This window comes from Sarcophilus harrisii, chromosome 1, assembly GCF_902635505.1.
Source record: "Sarcophilus harrisii chromosome 1, mSarHar1.11, whole genome shotgun sequence".
Lineage (NCBI taxonomy): Eukaryota > Metazoa > Chordata > Mammalia > Dasyuromorphia > Dasyuridae > Sarcophilus > Sarcophilus harrisii.
Window position 1 is genome coordinate 667,295,813 of NC_045426.1, and position 18,305 is coordinate 667,314,117.

Genomic DNA, 18,305 nt, shown 5'->3' on the forward strand with positions numbered 1-18,305 from the left:
AATTACATTCCTGAAAATCTGATAAGCTAAGTGAAATACCTGAATATTTACAAAAATGTAAATTGTCCAGATTAACAGAAGAAGAAATAATGTACTTAAATAATCTTATTTTAGAAAAAGAAATTAAGCAAGCCATAAATGAGCTCCCTAAGAAAAGTTCCTCAAAACAAATGGATTAATAAGTGAGTTCTACCAGTCATTTAAAGAACAACAATTGTAGTTCTATATAACTATTGAGAAAAAGAAGGAAAGAAAAAGTCCTACAAAATTCCTTTTATGACACAAATGTGGTACTGATAACTAAACCAGAAAGAGCCAAAACAGAAAGAAAATTAGTGAATATTAATGTAAAAATTTTAACTAAGATACCATCAAGGAGATTAAAGCAATATATCATAAAGATCATACATGATGACCAAGTGGGATTTATACAAGAAATGCAGGGCTGGTTCAATATTAGGAAACTGTCAGCATAATTGACCACATCAATAATTAAACCACAGAAATCATATCATTTTCTCAATAGATGCAGTAAAAGCTTTTGACAAAATACAACCTCATTCCTATTTAAAAAAAAAAAAAATGCTACAAAGCATTGGAATAAATGGAGCTTTCCTTAAAATTATTAGTTTCTTTCTAAAACTATCAGTAAGCATTATTTGTAATGGGGATAAACAAGAAGCCTTCCCAGGAAATTCAGAAATGAAGCAAAGATGCCCATTATCAACACTGTTATTCAATATTGTATTAGAAATGTTAGCTATAGTAATAAGACAAGAAAAAAAATTTAAGTAATTAGAATAGGCAATGAGGAAACAACTATCATTCTTTGCAGGTGATATGATGGTATACTTAGAGAATCCTAGAGAATCAACTAAAAACTAGTTGAAATAATTAAGCAATTTATTAAAGTTGCAAAATACAAAATAAGCCATATAAATCATCAGCATTTCTATTTATTACTAACAAAGTTCAACACAAAAAGATGGGGAAAAAATCCATTTTAAAAAACTGCTGACAATATAAAATACTTGGGAGTATATTTGCCAAAACAGGAACTATATGAATTCAGTTACAAACCACTTTTCATGCAAATACAAATCTAAACATTTGGAGAAAGATTAATTGCTCATGGATAGACCAAACCAATATAATAAAAATGACAACTCCACCTAAATAAATTTCTTTTTTTTAGTGCCATATCAATAAAACTAACAAAACAATTTTATAGAGATAGGAAAAAATAATAACAAAGTTCATCTACAAGAACTCGAGACACACAAGGGAATCAGTTAAAAAAAAATGTAAAGGAAGGTGGTATAGCAGTACCAGATTTCAAACTGTATTACAAAATGATAATCATTAAAACCATGTGATGGTGACTAAAATAGAGTAGTGAATTAGTTGAATGCATCAGGTATGTAATACATAGTAATAAGTGATTGTAGTAATTTAGTATTTGATAAACCCAAAGATTTATGCTTTGGGGAGAGGAACTCACTATTTGACAAAAATTGCTGGGAAAACAAGAAAGCAATTTGACAGAAATTTAAGTATAAATCAGCATCTCACACTATATACCAAGATAAAGTCAAAATGGGTTTATAGTTTGATATAAAGGGTGATGTCATCAGCAAATTAGGGGAACATGGAAATTTTTATCTGTCATTACGAATAAGGAAAGAATTTGTGACCAAATAAGAAATAGAAGGTAATTCAGGATGTAAAATGTTTAATTTTGATTACATTAAATTAAAAAGGTTTTGAATAAACAAAACCAATGCAAGCTAGAAGGAAAGTAGGAAACTGGGGGAAGGGGGAATTTTACATTAAGTTTTTCTGATAAAGACCTCATTTATCAAATATACAGAAAACTGAGTAATTATGATAAATGGTAAAAGCATACGAACAGGCAGTTTTCTGAAGAAATCAAAGTTGCCTATAATAGTCATATTTTAAAATGTTCTAAATCATTATTGATTAGAGAATTGCAAATTAAAATAATTCTGACTATAAGACAGATTAATATTACAGAAAAAGAACAGAAAAAATATTGAGATGAGAAAAAATTGGAACTAATGATAGAATTGTGGACTGTAGTCTAGTCATTCTGGAGAACAATTTGAAACTATACCCAAAGGGCTATCAAGCAGTGCATATCTTTTGATTCAGCAATACTACTACTAAGTCTGTATCCTAAAGAAATCAAGAAAAAGGACCTATATATACAAGAATATAACAACTCTTTTTGTGGTCACAAAGAATTGGACACTAAGGGGATGCCCATCAGTTGGACAATGACTCAACAAGTTGTAATATGATTGTGATAAAATATTATTGTGCTATAAGAAATGACAAGGGGGAGAGGGAAGGAGTTCAGAAAATCCTGAAAAAAATTATGAATTAATGGAATGTTAAGTGACTAGAACCAGAGGAAAATTGTACACAATAACAGCGATATTGTATGATAACCAACTGTGAATGACTCAGCTATTCTTATTCCCAGCAATACAGTGATCCAAGACAATTTCAAAGAGCTTGCAATGAAATCCACTCCCAAAGTAAGAACTAACAGAGTCTGAATACAGATTGAAGCATAATTTGTCCACCTTATTTTTCTGTTTCAGAGAGGTTTTGCCACATGACTAACATGGAAATGTTTTGCATAATTTCACATGTATAATTGCTGTCATATTTCTTGCCTTCCCAAATAGGTGAGGCAGGAATGGGAAGGAAAGAGAGAATTTGGAACTCAAAAAACTTTTAAAGAATGTTAAAAATCTATAACTAGTGATTTTTTCTTATTATTTTTCCCAATTACATTTTTTGGTTTTATATGTACATTCATTTTTTAAACATTTTTTTTTATGAATCATGTTGGGAGAGAAAAATCAGAACAAAAGGGAAAACCACAGAAGGAAAAAAAAAACAGAAGACAAAAAAAAAGTGAAAATAGCATGTGTTGATTTACATTCAGTCTCCATAGTTCTCTCTCTGGATGCAGATGGCATTTTCCATCCAAAGTTTATTGAGATTGCCTTGGCCCACTGAATCATTGAGAAGAACCAAATCTATCATCGTTGATCATCACACAGTCTTTCTGTTTCTGTGTACAGTGTTTTCCTGATTCTGCTTGTTTCACTCAGCATCAATTTATGTAAATTTTTTCAGACCTTTTAAAAATAAGCTTGTTCATCATTTTTTATACAACAATAATACTCCATTACACCTACTTGTTTTTTAATTCTTTGCTACCACAAAAAGAACTGCTTCAATATGAAACTATGTCCAAAGGGCATACTGTGCATACCCTTTGATCTAGCAATGGTTCTACTGGGTCTGTATCCCAAAGAGATAATAAAAAGGGGAAAGAGATCCACTTATGCAAGAATGTTTGAAGCAGCCCTTTTTGTAGTATCAGAGAACTAAAAACTGAGTGGATGCCCATCAGTTGGGGAATGACTAAATAAGCTATAATATATGAATGTTATGAAATATTATTGTTCTATAAGAAATGATCAGCAAGTTAATTTCAGAAAGGCCTGGAGAAACTTCCATGAACTGTTGTTAAGTGGAGTAAAACCAGGAGAACATTGTACACAGCAACAGAAAGATTTTTCGATGATCAATTCTGGTGGATAAGACTCTTTTAAACAATGAGATGATTCAGGACCATTCCAATGGTCTTGTGATAGAACCATCTATACTCAGAGACAGTGGAAACTGAGTGTGGATTACAACTAGCATTTTCACTTTTTTGTTATTGTTTTGTTTGCATTTTGTTTTCTTTTTCATTTTATTTCCTTTTTGATCTGATTTTTCTTGTGCAACATAATTATAGAAATACGTATAGAAGAATTGCACATTTATAACATATTGGATTACTTAGCATCTAGGGGAGGGGATTAGGGGAAGAAAGGCAGAAAAAAAATTGGATCATAAGGTTTTGCAAGGGTGAACGTTGAAAGTTATCTATGTATATGTTTTAAAAATTAAAAGCTTTTTAAAAAATAAAAAAGAGCTGCTACAAAGTGGGTCCTTTACCCTCTTTTATGATTTCTTTAGGATATAGACCCAGTAGTGGCACTGCTGGATCAAAGGGTATGCACAGTTTGATAACCCTTCGGATATAGTTCCAAATTGCTTTCCAGAATGATTGGATCATTTTGCAGCTCTACCTACAATGCATTAATGTCCCACATCCCAACTAACATTTATCATTATCTTTTCCTGTCATCTTAGCCAATCTGAGAGGTATAAAATGGTACCTCAGAATTATTTTAATTTATATTTTTCTACTCAATAGTAATTTAGATCATTTTTTCATATGACCATAAATGGCTTTAATGTCTCCATCTCTGCTTATATTCTTTGACCATTTCTCAGTTGGGGAATGACTTGTATTCTTATAAATTTGACTCAGTTTTTTATATATTTTAGAAATGAGGTCTTTATCAGAAATAATGGCTGTAAAATTTCTTTCCAGCTTTGTACTTCCCTTTAAATGTTGTTTGTATTGGTTTTGTTTGTGCAAAATCTTTTTTATTTAATGTTATCAAAGTTGTCTATTTTACATTCCATTAATGTTCTCTAGTTCTTCTTTGGCCATAAATTTCTCCCTTCTCCAAAGAACTGATAGGTAAACTATCCCTTACTCATCTAATTTGCTTATACATCATCCTTTATGCCTAAATCATGTATCCATTTTGATCTTCTTTTGGTATGAGGTAAGATGTATATCTATGTCAAGTTTCTGACATATTACTTTCCAGTTTTCCCAGAAATTTTTGTCAAATAGTGAGTTCTTATCACAGAAACTGGAATTTAGGAATTTATTAAACACTGGATTACTATAGTCATTGATTATTGTATCATGTGTATCTGATCTAGTCCACTGATCCATCACTCTATTTCTTAGTCAATACCAGATGATTGTGATGACTACTGCTTTATATGGAGTTTTAGATCTGGTACTGCTAGGCTACTATCCTTTGCATTTTTTTCATTAATTCCCTTGATATTCTTGCACTTCCAGTTGAATTTTGTTATTTTTTCTAGCTCTATAAAAAATTTTTTTGGCAGTTTGATCGGTATAACACCAAATAAGTTGACCAATTTAAGTAGAATTGTCATTTTTATTATATTAGCTCGACCTTGCCATGAGCAATTAATATTTTTCCAATAGTTTATTTGTGTGAGAAGCATTTTGTAATTGTTTTCATATAGTTCCTAGGTTTGTCTTGGCAGGCAGGCAGACATGTCAATATTTTATTTTGTCTATAGTTGTTTTAAATGGAATTTCTCTTTCTCTTACTGCTGGGCTTTGTTAGTAATATATAGAAATGCTAATGATTTGTGTGGGTTAATTTTATATCTTGCAACTTTGCTAATGCTGTTGTTTCAAGTAGATTTTTGGGATTGGAATTTTGGCATTCCTAAAATTCTCTCTATATACCATTATATCAGTTGCAAAGAGTGATAGTTTTATCTGCTCATTACCTACTTCTTTCATTTCTTTTTCTTTTCTTATTGCTAAAGCCAACATTTCACGTACAATATTATATGATAGTAGTTATAATGGGCATACTTGTTTCACTTGATTTTATTGGAAATGTGTGTAGTTTCTCCCCATTACAAGCATTACAGTAATGCTTGCTGTTAGTTTTAGATAGATACTGCTTATCATTTTAAGGAAAACTCCATTTATTCCTACACACACTAGTGTTTTTAATAAGAATAGGTGCTGTATATTGTCAAAAGCTTTTTCTGCATCTATTGAGATTATCATATGTTTTGTTAATTTTGTTATTGCTATGGTCAATTATGCTCACTGTTTTCCTGAACCATGCATTTCTGGTATAAATCCCACTTGGTCATCGTGTTTTATCTATGCCAATAAGTTATTGTAATCTCTTTGCTAATGTTTTATTTAAAATTTTTGCATCAATATTCAATAGGGATATTGGTCTGTAATTTTCTTTCTATGTTTTGGCTCTTCCTGGTTTAGGTATCAGCACCATATTTGTGTCAAAAAACGGAATTTGATAGGACTCTTTTGCCTATTTTATATAATATTAGAATTAATTGTTCTTTAGATGTTTGAGAGAATTCTCTTGTATCTTGTAGGGCCATCTGGCCCTAGAGTTTTTTCTTAGGGAGTTCATCGATGGTTTGTTTGATTTCTTTTTCTAAAATGGGACTTTCAGGTAATATATTTCCTCTTCTGTTAATCTGGGCAATTGATATTTTTGTAAATATTCATCTATTTCAATTAAATTGTCAGATTTATTGGCATATACTTGGGCAAATAGATCCTAATTATTGCTTTAATTTTTTCTTCATTGATGGCAAATTCACCCTTTTCATTTTTGATGCTGTTAGGTGGTTTTTTTTTTCCTTTTTTCTAATCAAAGACTTCTTTATTTTGTTATTTTTTCAGAAAATCAACTTGTAGTTTTATTAATTAGTTCAATCATTTTCTTTCAATTTTATTAATCTCTCCTTTATTTTGAAGACTGTCTAATTTGGTTTTTAATTGTGGATTTTTAATTTGTTCTTTTTCTACCTTTTTTAGTTTCATGCCCAATTCACTGAGTTCTTCTTTCTCTGTTTTATTCGTGTAACTGTTTAGAGATATAAAATTTCCTCTAAAAACTGCTTTGGTTGCATCCCATACATTTTGATATGTTGTCTCATTGTCATTCTCTCAGATGAAATTATTGATTGTTTCTATGATTTGTTCTCTCTTTCCATCCTGTCTCTCCTTACTAGTGTTTTGTTTCTGATCCACCTCATCCTCAACTTGCCCACTCTTCTATCATCCCTTCTCCCTTCTTAGCCCTTTCTCCTAGTGTTTCTGCCCTCTCTTCTATCCAGCTCCTCCCTTTTCTTTCCCCTTTCTCCTCCTAGTTCTTTATAGGGTGAAATAAATTTCTAAACCCAACTAAGTGAATATGTTATTTTTTCTTTCAGCCAAAACTGACTGAGATTAATCTTTACATGATGCTCATTCCTTCTTCCCCTCTATTGTAATAGGTCTTTTGTGTCTCTTCGAATGTGATCTAATTTGTCCCATTTTGCCTCCCCATTCTTCTACTCCCGGTACAATTTTCCCCACCTCATAACATCTTTTTCTTTAATATTATGTCAGAGTCAACTTATACCTACATCCTCTGTCCATGTTTGCTCACTCTAATTGCCCTGATAAAAGATACAGTTCTCAAGAGTGACAAGTTTCATTTTCCCATCTAGGGTTTTAAACAATTTAACCTTTAAATAATATTGTTTTTTTTCCCTTCCCTATCCACTTTTCTATGCTTTTCTTGAGTTGTGTTTGAAGATCAAATTTTCTTTTTAATTCTGTTCTTTTCAATCAAAATTATTTAAAGTTCCATACTTCATTGAAGATCCATTTCCTGAAAGATGTAACTCAGCCTCATTGGATAATTGATTCTTGTTCCCAGGTCCTTTGCCTTCCAGAATATGGTATTTCAGGTCCTCTGATCCTTTATTGTAGAAGCTGCCAGATCTTGGGTAATCCTGACTATTGTTCCTTGATACTTGAATTTTTTATGCCAGCTTGTAGTATTTTTTCCTTGAGATTATCATTCTGGAGTTTTGCAACAATGATTCTTGGGGTTTTACTGTGGGATCTTTTTCCAAAGATGATAGATGGTTTCTTTCAGTGATTATTTTATTCTCTGGTTCTAGTGTATCTAGTATATCAAGGCAGTTTTATTTGATGGTCTCTTGAATAATGCTATCCTTTTTTTTGGGGGGGGGGGTCATGGCCTTTGGGTAGACCAATAATTTTTAAATTATCTCTCTCAGATTTCTTTTTCCAGGCTACCTGCTTTTTCAATGAGATATTTTACATTTTTTTCCATTTTTTTCATTCTTTTTTGTTTGTTTGGCCGATTCTTGATGTCTCATAGAATCATTAGCTTCCATTTGCCCGGTTCTAGTTTTTAATATATGATTTTCTTCAGTTAGCTTTTTTATCGCTTTTTCCATTAGATTAATTCTACTTTTCAAAGTGTTTTCAAAGTTTTCTTCAGTGGATTTTTCTTGCATTTGGCTAATTGTATTTTTTAAAGGATTGTTTTCTTCAGTCAGTTTTTATCCTTTCTTTTCTAAACTGTTGATTCTCTCTTGCATACTCTCATTTCTTTCCTCAACTTTTCTGCTACCTCTCTTATTTGCCTTAAAATCCTTTATGAGTGCTTCTAAGAAGCCTCTTTGGGCTTGAGACTAATTTATATCACTCCTAGATTTTTCATGTGGGTATTTTGTCCTCTTCTAAAGGTATTTTGGTCTTTTCCGTCATCATAGTAGCTTTCTATGGTTAAGGTTCTTTACTGTTTCTTGTTTTCCCTTTTTTGTGACTTTTATGGTCAAGCCCTGCTTCTGGGATACAGGGAGCACTGACCCAAATTTCTTGTGCAACTCTGAGCTTTGGCTTTGAGCACTGGGGCTCTTTGTGTTTGGTGTCTTGATCACAGCAGGAGGTAGCTCTAGTTGACCTCTCCAGGCCAACAGGCTGGTTTCCCCGGTTGTTATTTGCCTTCTGTACTGAGATTGGAGGCTGCTCCACTGGTCTGTTCTGTAACTCAGCCAAGACCAAGAGCCTCAGTTGCTGATCTGCTGTGATTAAGACCCTCTCACTAGATTTCCTGGACACCATCTGAGCTGGGCTGAACACCCCTTTCACCTCAGTGAGACTGACCTTTCTAATCTATCTTGAGCTGGAGAGTCTCTCTCACTCTGTTCAGAGACTTAGATTCATGTGGTTTTCTATGGAAACAAGGAAAGCTTGAGCAGCTTCCTGGCTTTATTCTGCCATTTTGACTTTACCCCTGGGAATGATAAATAATGATATTTTTTTTAAAAATTAATGAGTTTAATTTAAGATATGTTGAGTTTAAAATGTCTATAGGATATGCAGATTAAGCTATCCAATAAACAGTTGGAAATGTCAAGAGTGGAAATTAGGAGAGAGGTTAGGGCTAGACAAGACATTTGAAAATCATTAGTACAGAGATGATATTGAATCCATAAGAGCTTATAAAATCACCAAATGAAATAGCATAGGGCAAAAAGAGAATAAAGCCTAGTTAGAGCCTTGTGGAACATCTGTAGTTATTGGACAATACCTGTATGAAGAGCCAAAAGAGACAGAAAAGGAGCAGTCAGATAGGAGAATCAGGAAAGAGCAGTATCATGAAAACCTAGAGAAGAAAACACCAAGGAGGACAGTAAAAATATGAAGAGTTACAGAGAGGTCAAGAATGAGAATCCAGAATTCCACCATATTTGTCAATTAGGAAAAATTTGGCAATTTTGGAGAGAGCAATTATAGTTGAATGAGGCCAGAAGATAAACCTCAGAGAGTTAAAAAGAAAGAAGAAAGGAAGTGGAAGTGCTGATTATCAGACAGTTTTTTCAAGGAGTTTATTCTTGAAAGAGAGAAGGCTTGTCAGATAATAGTCATAGATTGATCAAGGGAAGATTTTTTTAAGAAAAGAAGAGACATAGGTATGTTTGTAAGCAGCAAGGAAGTAGTAAGTAGGTAGGGAAGGACTGACGATTAGTCAAAGAATAGGAAGCTGGAGGGGGAAGACTTGCATACATAGAAGGGTTTGTTTTGGCATCTGTTCATGTGAGAAAGTGATGAAGGAAGAGATAGTAGCAGAAGACATGTATTTCTGAGTGATATGAGAGGAGGAAGAGGGAAGAAGGAGCAAATGGCCTCAGTTTTTTTCAGTGAAATTTGAAGTACTAAGATTAAAAAGTATAAAGGGGTGGCAAGAGGAGGAATGAAAAGGTTTGGAAGAGCCTCTATGATGAGTGGGGAAGTGAGTCAATTAGGCACAATCCAAATCTGATCTTTTAATTTCCTTTTAGTTCTGATACTGTATGCCCTAAGGTTACTATCAATTCTAACATTCTATAATCCTACAAAATTATATTTTTCCAGAATTATAAGATCTTAAAATTGGATGAGGCAAGATCACTTATACGGGGAGGGGGGGGAGCAGGAAACATTCCATAGAAAATTTGGCATTTGTATTAGCCTTTGAATGGTGGGTAGGTTTTGAAAAGAGAGAAATTTCTGGGGTCTCTCCCAGGAATGGAAAACAATATAAGCAAAAACTCATAGGCAAGAGAATGTGGGACAGTATCAAGAAAAGGTAAAAAACAACTCATCTGTTTTGGCTTCACTTCCAGTGCTTTGTAATAAAATTTGTGCAGTAACACATGTGGCTTCTTTGTTCCAGAACCCAGATTTGTTCATATGGATTTCATACAAGAGAGCAGAGGAAATACTGATGGAGATGATGACAAAATTTATGTATTCTTCACCGAAACAGCTATTGAATTTGAATTCTATGAGAAGCCTCTAGTTTCCAGAATTGCTCGAGTCTGCAAAGTGAGTAATTGGTTAGTGATGCCATTTTGCTTGTTTGCATGGAAAACAAACTTTTGTGTATGAAGCAATCAAAGAAAGCCCTGAACACGGAGCATATGATCAATTAATGTGGAACGATTCATTGACTGATCCCTAGGCCAATTTGTGCTATAAATGAAGAAGCATACACCCAGCCACTACTCTTTCCTGATAACATAGCTAAAACATGATAGCCCTTCCACAGTATCTCTCAAAACCTTATCTTGTGTTCTTCTGGAAGGCGAGCAGAGGAGAAAGGGTGGAAGGAGAAGGAAAGGAAGACAGGAGTGAAAGGAAAAGAAAGGAGATATGCAGATGGAAACTCTACTATCTGTTTTTCTCTTCTCCATCTCTCTCCAGCATTATTCCTATGAAAATAACTCCATCCCTATTCCATATCACTATTTCCGTATCAAAAACACCCTATTTTTGCTATATCAGTTAACATTGTTGTATCATAGTAAAAGCACAGAAAATCTAAACTTTTTTCATTATTCCAAAAATTAAGTCATTCACAGATTCCGGCTTATGTTAATGAAGAATGGGAGGAGATTCATCATCTATTCTTGATGTTTTTGAGCACATCATCTGTGGCACATCAGGAAAAGAAAGGATCCTTCTTTCCTAATTTTTTCCCATAAAGCTCAGTGTTCATTAAAATCCCTTATCTTTTGTTCCCATTCTTTAGTGTATATAAGCTGCTGGAGGACCTTGTCATCTACAATCTAGTTCTGGTTTTACCATCAAATCTCTTTGTGATCTCAAACAGATCACTTCAGGTCTCTGGGCCTCATTCTCCCCTCCTCAAAAAAGGAGGTTGAATTAGATGATTTCTAATGTCCTTTCCTATAATTCTGACTTAACACTGTGCTTTTCCCCTGTCCATCTTCCATTCTAACTATTTTTTTCTTTTTGGTCTTTTGGATCATTCTTTATCTTCATTCCATTCTTTATCTTCGTTACCATGGGTCAAGCAAAGTTATTCCTTTTGCCTGGGAAATCTAAAATTGTAATATGAACTGAGCTATTTTTAACTAAGATGACAGTAACCATTAAATATGTTTGTGTGTGTGTTTGATGTTTTTGCATCAAAACATTTTATCATCTTCCATTGTTATTCAGCAGGAGCCTGTGTCTCTAAGTTGGGTCATTTTTCTTCCTATAGGGTGACCTCGGTGGGAAACGGCTATTGCAGAAGAGATGGACATCATTTTTAAAAGCCAGCCTCATCTGTTCTCTTCCAGAATCAGATTTCCACTTTAACATTGTTCAGGATGTTTTTTTACTTAAGACAGGGGACTGGAGAGAAACAATCTTTTATGGGATTTTTATGCAGCAATGGTAAGATGGAGAGTTTTTTTTTTCCTGCCCCTGAAAAGCTGAAACAGTTCAAGCTGGGTTGTTTATCTTTGAGATTAGATTGTTTCCACAAGAATTGTTTTTAATTAAACTAGTTAGAAAAGCACTTTGAGAAATTAATTATTGTTTTATGAGAGAAGCCATAGAATACCAGAGCTGGAGGAAACTTGGAAGACAGAATATAGAATGTCAGGACCTGGAAAAATCCTTAGAATATGGCTGAACTAGGAAGAAATTCAGAATATGAAACAGGAAGGACTGGAAGGGACTTTCACACATACCACAGAATCTGAATCAGAACAGATTTTAAGGATGATCAGGCCTACCCTTACCCCATACTCTTCTTTTTAAATTTTCAGTGCCACAGTTTTTCCCTCCACCCAATCCCTACTCATTAAGAAAACAAGAAATACAATCTCTGTTACACATATATAGTCATGAAAAACATAATTCCACATTAACTTTGTTCTGAAAAAAAGGCAAGAAAAATTAGGAAAAAATATGCTTCGGTCTGTAGTCTGAATCCATCAATTCTGTCTGAAAGTAGACAGCATTTTACATCATGAGTCCTTTGGAGTTGTGGTGGATCATTGTATTGATCAGAGTAGCTGAATCTTTCACATTTGACTTTCCCTAATAATATTGCTGTTACTATGCAAATTGTTATCCTGGTTCTGCTCACATCAGTTCTTAAAGTTTTTTAAAGTTCCTCTGAAACATCCTCTTCAGCATTTCTTATATGACAATAGAATACCATCATATTTATATATTGTAACTTGTTCAGCCATTCCCCAATTGATGGGAGTGCCTTCAATTTCCAATTTTTGCCATCACAAAAAGAATTGCTATAAATATTTTTGTATTTATGAGTCCTTTCTTGGGATAGCCCAAGCGTGGTACTTCTGGGTCAAAGGCTTTGCAATTTTATAATCCTATAATTCAATAGAAAGCCTTTCTACAATCCTGCTAACAAGTAATCATGTAGTCTCCACTTCATCTCCAACCAGGAGGAACCCACTACCTCCTGACGAAGCCTCCTCTGCTTCTGGAGGTAGCTCTTAATGTTTATAATGTTTTCCTTAGCCATTACACCCAATGTTTCCACATTTGCCCTTAGTTCTGTATTCAGTCTAATGCCTTTTCCACAGGACAAAGTACTTGAAAACAATTATTATGTTGCTCCCTTTCCTTTTCCCTTTTTCCTTAAGAAAATACTTTTTGGGGTAGCTAGGTGACACAGTGGATAGAGTACCAGCTCTGGAATCAGGAGGACCTGAGTTTTAAGATGGCCTCAGACAATTAATAGTTGTGTGACCTTGGGCAAGTAACAACCTTGATTGCTACCTCCCCACCAAAAAATAAAAAGAAAGAAAGAACTTTTTTCTTTTCCAGACTAAACATTTCCATTTCCCTGAATTAATCTTCATGTAGCTTGTCTTTAATTCCTTCCTCAAGATCTGCTGCCTCTCGATGAACCCTAGCTTGACAATAGAAAATATCAGAAAATTATAAAGGACCATAAAAATCTAGTCCAACTCCTTCATTTTGCATATGAGGAAACTTGAGAACCAGAAAAGGGATTTAGGATACACTGGTAGCCAGAATTCAAGTTCTGGAACTCCACATCCATCATTCTTTCCCCCACACTAGTCTTTGGTGTTATTTTAATACACTCTCCAAGAACCACCTGTCTTCTTGTGGAAAAGCAGGATTCCCAGTGGATAGCAGGATAACTGTGATTCACTTTATCTTACCACAGGAGAACAGAAGATAGTGGGCAGTTGAAGGAGATACCCTTATAGGCAATGACCTCTACAATCCTACAGACATAGTCACCGGGAGCATGGGGCTTTGAGGACTTTAAATAACACCACAAATCCATCTAAAAGACATATCATGCCTTTCCTTTGAATAAGAAAATTATTTTTAGGTGAAGTTAAAATGTGGCCAAAGAAAACAGGTAGCAGCATGCTCCTTGGAAGGTTATTTCAGCTTTTAACACACTTCCTTCCTGTAATGATGCAAAAAATATAATTCACTCTATTTTCCTTTCCCCCGCCCTGCATTTTCTTAGGGGGAAGTTGGATACCACCGCAGTTTGTGCTTATAGTATGAAAACAGTTCAAGATGTTTTCTCCAAAGGAAAATACAAAGGACTTATAACCATGGAAAATTCTCATGTTAAGTGGGTGATGTACAGAGGAGAAGTTCCTGTCCCTCGACCTGGTGCTGTAAATATTCTTTTATTTCCTTTAGGGAAGAAAACAGTATAGGAATAACCAATCCAACCACAGAATCACAGAATAGAGCAGGATGTATCTAAGGTAGAAGAGAACTTAGAACTTAGAGTATAGAATATAGAATGTTAACCTAGAAAGGGTGCTTAGAACATAAAATATCAGAATTGAAAGCAATTTTAGAGATCTTTAGTCTAGTATCTTAATGAGTTAACTGAAACTTATATAACGAAATCAGGTAAAATGACTTATTCTAAGTCACATATCAAGTTAGTAACAGATGGGATTAGAACTTAGATCTTCTGGCACCTACAATGTGTAGTTCATCCGCTTTGTTTCACTTTAATCATTTTGGGGGTTATTTTGTATCCTGCTTCTTTATGGAAGCTGTTAATTGTCTCAATTAGTTTCTTGGCTGTTACTCAAAGATTTTTAAGTAAACTATCATGTCATTAGCAAATAGGGATAACATTTTCTTTTTGCCTATCTTTAAACCTTTAATTTCTCCCTTTTGCCTTATTATTGTTCCTGGTATTTCTGGATTTATTTAAAATAAGATCAGAGAAGGATGACATCCTTGTTTTATTCATATTACTGGAAAAATTTCTAGTCTTTCCCCAAAATATATGATGCTAGCATTTGATTTTAGATAAGTCTTTCTTAAAATATTTTAAGGTTCCATGATGCCTATATTTGAGGGATTTGGGCATTAAATAAAACATTTATTAAATACTCACTATGATCTAATTGACATCTAGGCACTGTGCCAAATGATGAGTGGGACATGATGCAAAAGTTCAAAGAATCAGGAGGAAGGCAGGGTTAAAAATGTACATGACTTGGCTTTTCTCTTTAGAGGAGGGAACCACACAAAGGAAGGAATCTGCAGCATGATAAGACAGCTGGTCAGAAGTTTAAAAAATAACCTCCCAAAACCCCAAGTCAAAGTCAAAAGTAATTTAGAGTATAGAACTTAGAATGGCAGCCTAGTTGATGGAATCGAGTTAGAAGTGAGCATTGTATAAATAAGTATTGTCAATGACTTCTTCTGCATTCCTTGATAACAACATGGTTTTAGACACTTTTATTCTAAAATGGTTATGTTCTTTGTTTTTCTGGTATTGAACCCTTCCTTGTATCCCTGATATAACCCCAATTTGATCCCTTGAATGATTTTTTTTAATAAATTGCTATAGGTTTTTTCCAGGTTTTATCTAAAATTAATTCATTAATGATATTGGTCTACAGTTCTCTTTCTTTTCCCTTGGTTTACATATTAAGATCACATTTATTTTATATATTTTAGTCAATGTTTACAGGTTAAAAGAGTACTTTTACAGTCAAAATACTTTCAAAATAGACCTGAGTCTTGTTTCTTCCACTGACTTGCTCAGAATAAACGAGTTATTATGAACTCAATTAAGTGTTCGTTGTAGAGCAGAAACTAATTTGAACAAGGTATTACTGTTCTCCATTCAGGGGCTTTATATTTACTGAAGTATCAAAAGGATATCTGTAAAGTGTTCTTGCATCTTGATTCAGTGTTTTCCAGAATAGAAAACAATACTGTTGTAGTTGATTGTCTACTAATCTAATCTAATTTAATCTAATTCACTGTATTTTAAAATATCTATTACTATTATTATTCCTAGTTGTTGTAGGGGGGGGGGTTGTTACTAGTTATGGAAAACTATAAAGAAATCTTTGTTTGCTCTTAACCTGGGGAAGTATGTCCCTAAGAAATAAATAGCACAACTATTTTGAACCAGTAATTCTGAGAAGGCTTTTTTTCCTATATCCCTATTGCCTAAGGTCTTACACCAATCCAAGTGTGTTCTTGCTTTAGTGAAGAGGCTTGTATAATCTTAATTTCTCTTACCCTTTGCAACTCTTTCTTCATTGCTCTACCTCCCACTGCCCCCACTATCCCGTTACCTGCAAGATTTCTTGAGCTACCAAAATACTCTACCTGGTTTTCCAAACTCTCATAGTTGGACCCACCTCCTTGAAATCATGGAGTACCAAGGGGATAGAGGCATTCACAAACTTTTAGTCTATCTCCAGAAGCTTTCATGACTAAGGAATTGTTTCAGTCTTTCCTATGAGCAGACCCTCAGTAGTGCCTGATAAAGTTGCTAACTTTTTATGTAGACACTCTTCTTATTATTATTGTAATGGCTATTCCTGTTCACAGAGTCTCCAATTGGAAAGACTCTTGGAGGGGGGTTGGACCAGATGATCCCAAGGTCCTTTCCAAGTGAGGTTTTGAAATTCTTTGACACCATTTCATTCAAAGACAATAACACAAGATTTCCCCTTTAGTTTGCAAGGGAAGATGTATGTTAAACTCTTCTTAAAATCCCTGCCTTGGAGACTTTTGGAATAGGAAAGTACACTTGAAATTACATGATCCAAACCATTTCTTTTAGACTAAGAGGGATTAAATGTTTTGCTCAGGGTCATATGGCAAGTGAGAGATCTGAACTGTAACCAGGTCAAGTCTTGTCCTGGATACCAAACATATATGTTTGAATTTTTGCCATTCTTCCTTTTTCTTTTCATTTTTGGCAATCAGGCTTAAGTGACTTTCTCAGGCCAGTAAGTGTCTGAGGCCTCTTGACTCCAGACCTGTCTTCTGTCTACTGCCCCCCACCCCCTGTCTTCTTTCTTAAAGAGAAAAAAAGACCTACAAAATCTGACAGCAGGGTTTATATTTACAGGTCTACTCATCTGCATTTGATTTACCTTTATTTCAGTTCTCATTTTATGAAGCAATAAATGCTTGTAACTTGTAAGATTTTACTGAATATTCCACATAACAAATGTTGCTTCTTTTCTAGAAGTTAGACCTTTCCAAATGTAGACATCTTGTTTTGAGCAGTTGCAAAATAAGATAATTAGTTGTAATTATACATCTCTTGTACTTTTTCTAGTGTATTAATAATTTTGCTCGGAGCATTGGATTTAACTCTTCTCTTGATTTGCCTGATAAAACCCTACAGTTTGTGAGAGAACACCCATTATTGCACAGTGCCCTTCATCCAATTGGGGGTGTGCCTGTGTTACTGAAAAGAGGCTCAGTTTATACTAAGATTGTAGTAGACAGAAGAATTGGTCTGGATCAAAGAACCTATGATGTTTTATTCCTAGCCACAGGTAAGTGATTCTTTGGAGGAGAATGGAATAGGAAGCCTTGATCTAAAGAGATTTTTCACAGCCACATGAAAATAATTTGATGCTACTTAATACAAAAAAGAATTTTTAATTAAATTCCAACTCTTTTGGTTATACCAACCATTGAAAGGAATAGTTTTTTTATTCTAATGGGGTCAGGATTCATGATCAGTGTGATTGTGTGAGTAGTATAGAGAAGACAGATACTAGCCATGTTACATTTAGCAAGACTAAACAAAATGTGTCCCCATCAACTGGGGAATGATTGAATAAACTGTAGCATATGGGTGTGATGGATCATCATTGTGTTGTAATAAATGTTGAAAGTGAAAAATTCAGAGAAATATGAGAAGACTTACGGGGTTTGTTTTTACAATAAAACATATGTACTATACATTTTAAAACAAAATAAATATGTAGTCCACTGTAATATTTTTAATAATAGTTTTTTATTTTCAAAATACATGCAAAGATAGTTTTCAGCATTCACCCTTGCAAAGTCTTGTGTTCCAAATTTTTTCACTCTCCCTTCCCCCTTTCCCCTAGACAGCAAGTAATCCAATATATGTTAAACATATGCAATTGGAAGACTTATGTTAACTGATACAGAGTAAAATAAAAAAGAAGAAACAGAAAGATAATATACACCATGACTATGAAGCTATTTTCCTTCCATTTCTTTTTTCTAAAGTTTTGCTTTAATATTAAATGTGAATTTCAGTGACATTAAAAACTATAATATGCTTAGCGCCTATTTTGTATATCTTAAAATGCATTTGGTATTATGTAGACAATGGCTATTTGCACAAAGCTTTCAACTGTGATGGGAACATGTTCATTGTGGAGGAGTTGCAACTATTCCAGACACCAGAATCTGTGCAATCTCTCAAACTGTCTGCAGAAAAAGTAAGTCCAATTCCTACTTTAAAATCATGATTGTACTGTGTACCATTAGCCTGTTACCCACCTGACTGTTATTTGGTGCTTTTCACTCTAGTCATTGAAAACCTGTCTAGTACATAATCTATAATTTCTTTTCTTCTCTGAGGATATACTGCTGAATGTCTGCTATTCTCTTTGTTCTTCCT

The 18,305-nt window shown here is 34.0% G+C and overlaps 1 protein-coding gene across 10 annotated transcripts in view; it reads left to right on the forward strand.

Moving 5' to 3' along the window:
* LOC100935364 (semaphorin-4D-like) overlaps positions 1 to 18,305 on the forward strand; it is a 62,768-nt gene that overhangs the window by 37,074 nt on the left and 7,389 nt on the right. For all 10 annotated transcript variants that reach the window (XM_031948163.1, XM_031948164.1, XM_012542172.3 and 7 more), the window contains 5 exons: positions 10,278 to 10,429; positions 11,613 to 11,788; positions 13,881 to 14,037; positions 16,977 to 17,199; positions 18,008 to 18,123. In XM_031948163.1, coding sequence (XP_031804023.1) covers positions 10,278 to 10,429; positions 11,613 to 11,788; positions 13,881 to 14,037; positions 16,977 to 17,199; positions 18,008 to 18,123 — 824 coding nt within the window. The remainder of the gene's footprint in view (positions 1 to 10,277; positions 10,430 to 11,612; positions 11,789 to 13,880; positions 14,038 to 16,976; positions 17,200 to 18,007; positions 18,124 to 18,305) is intronic.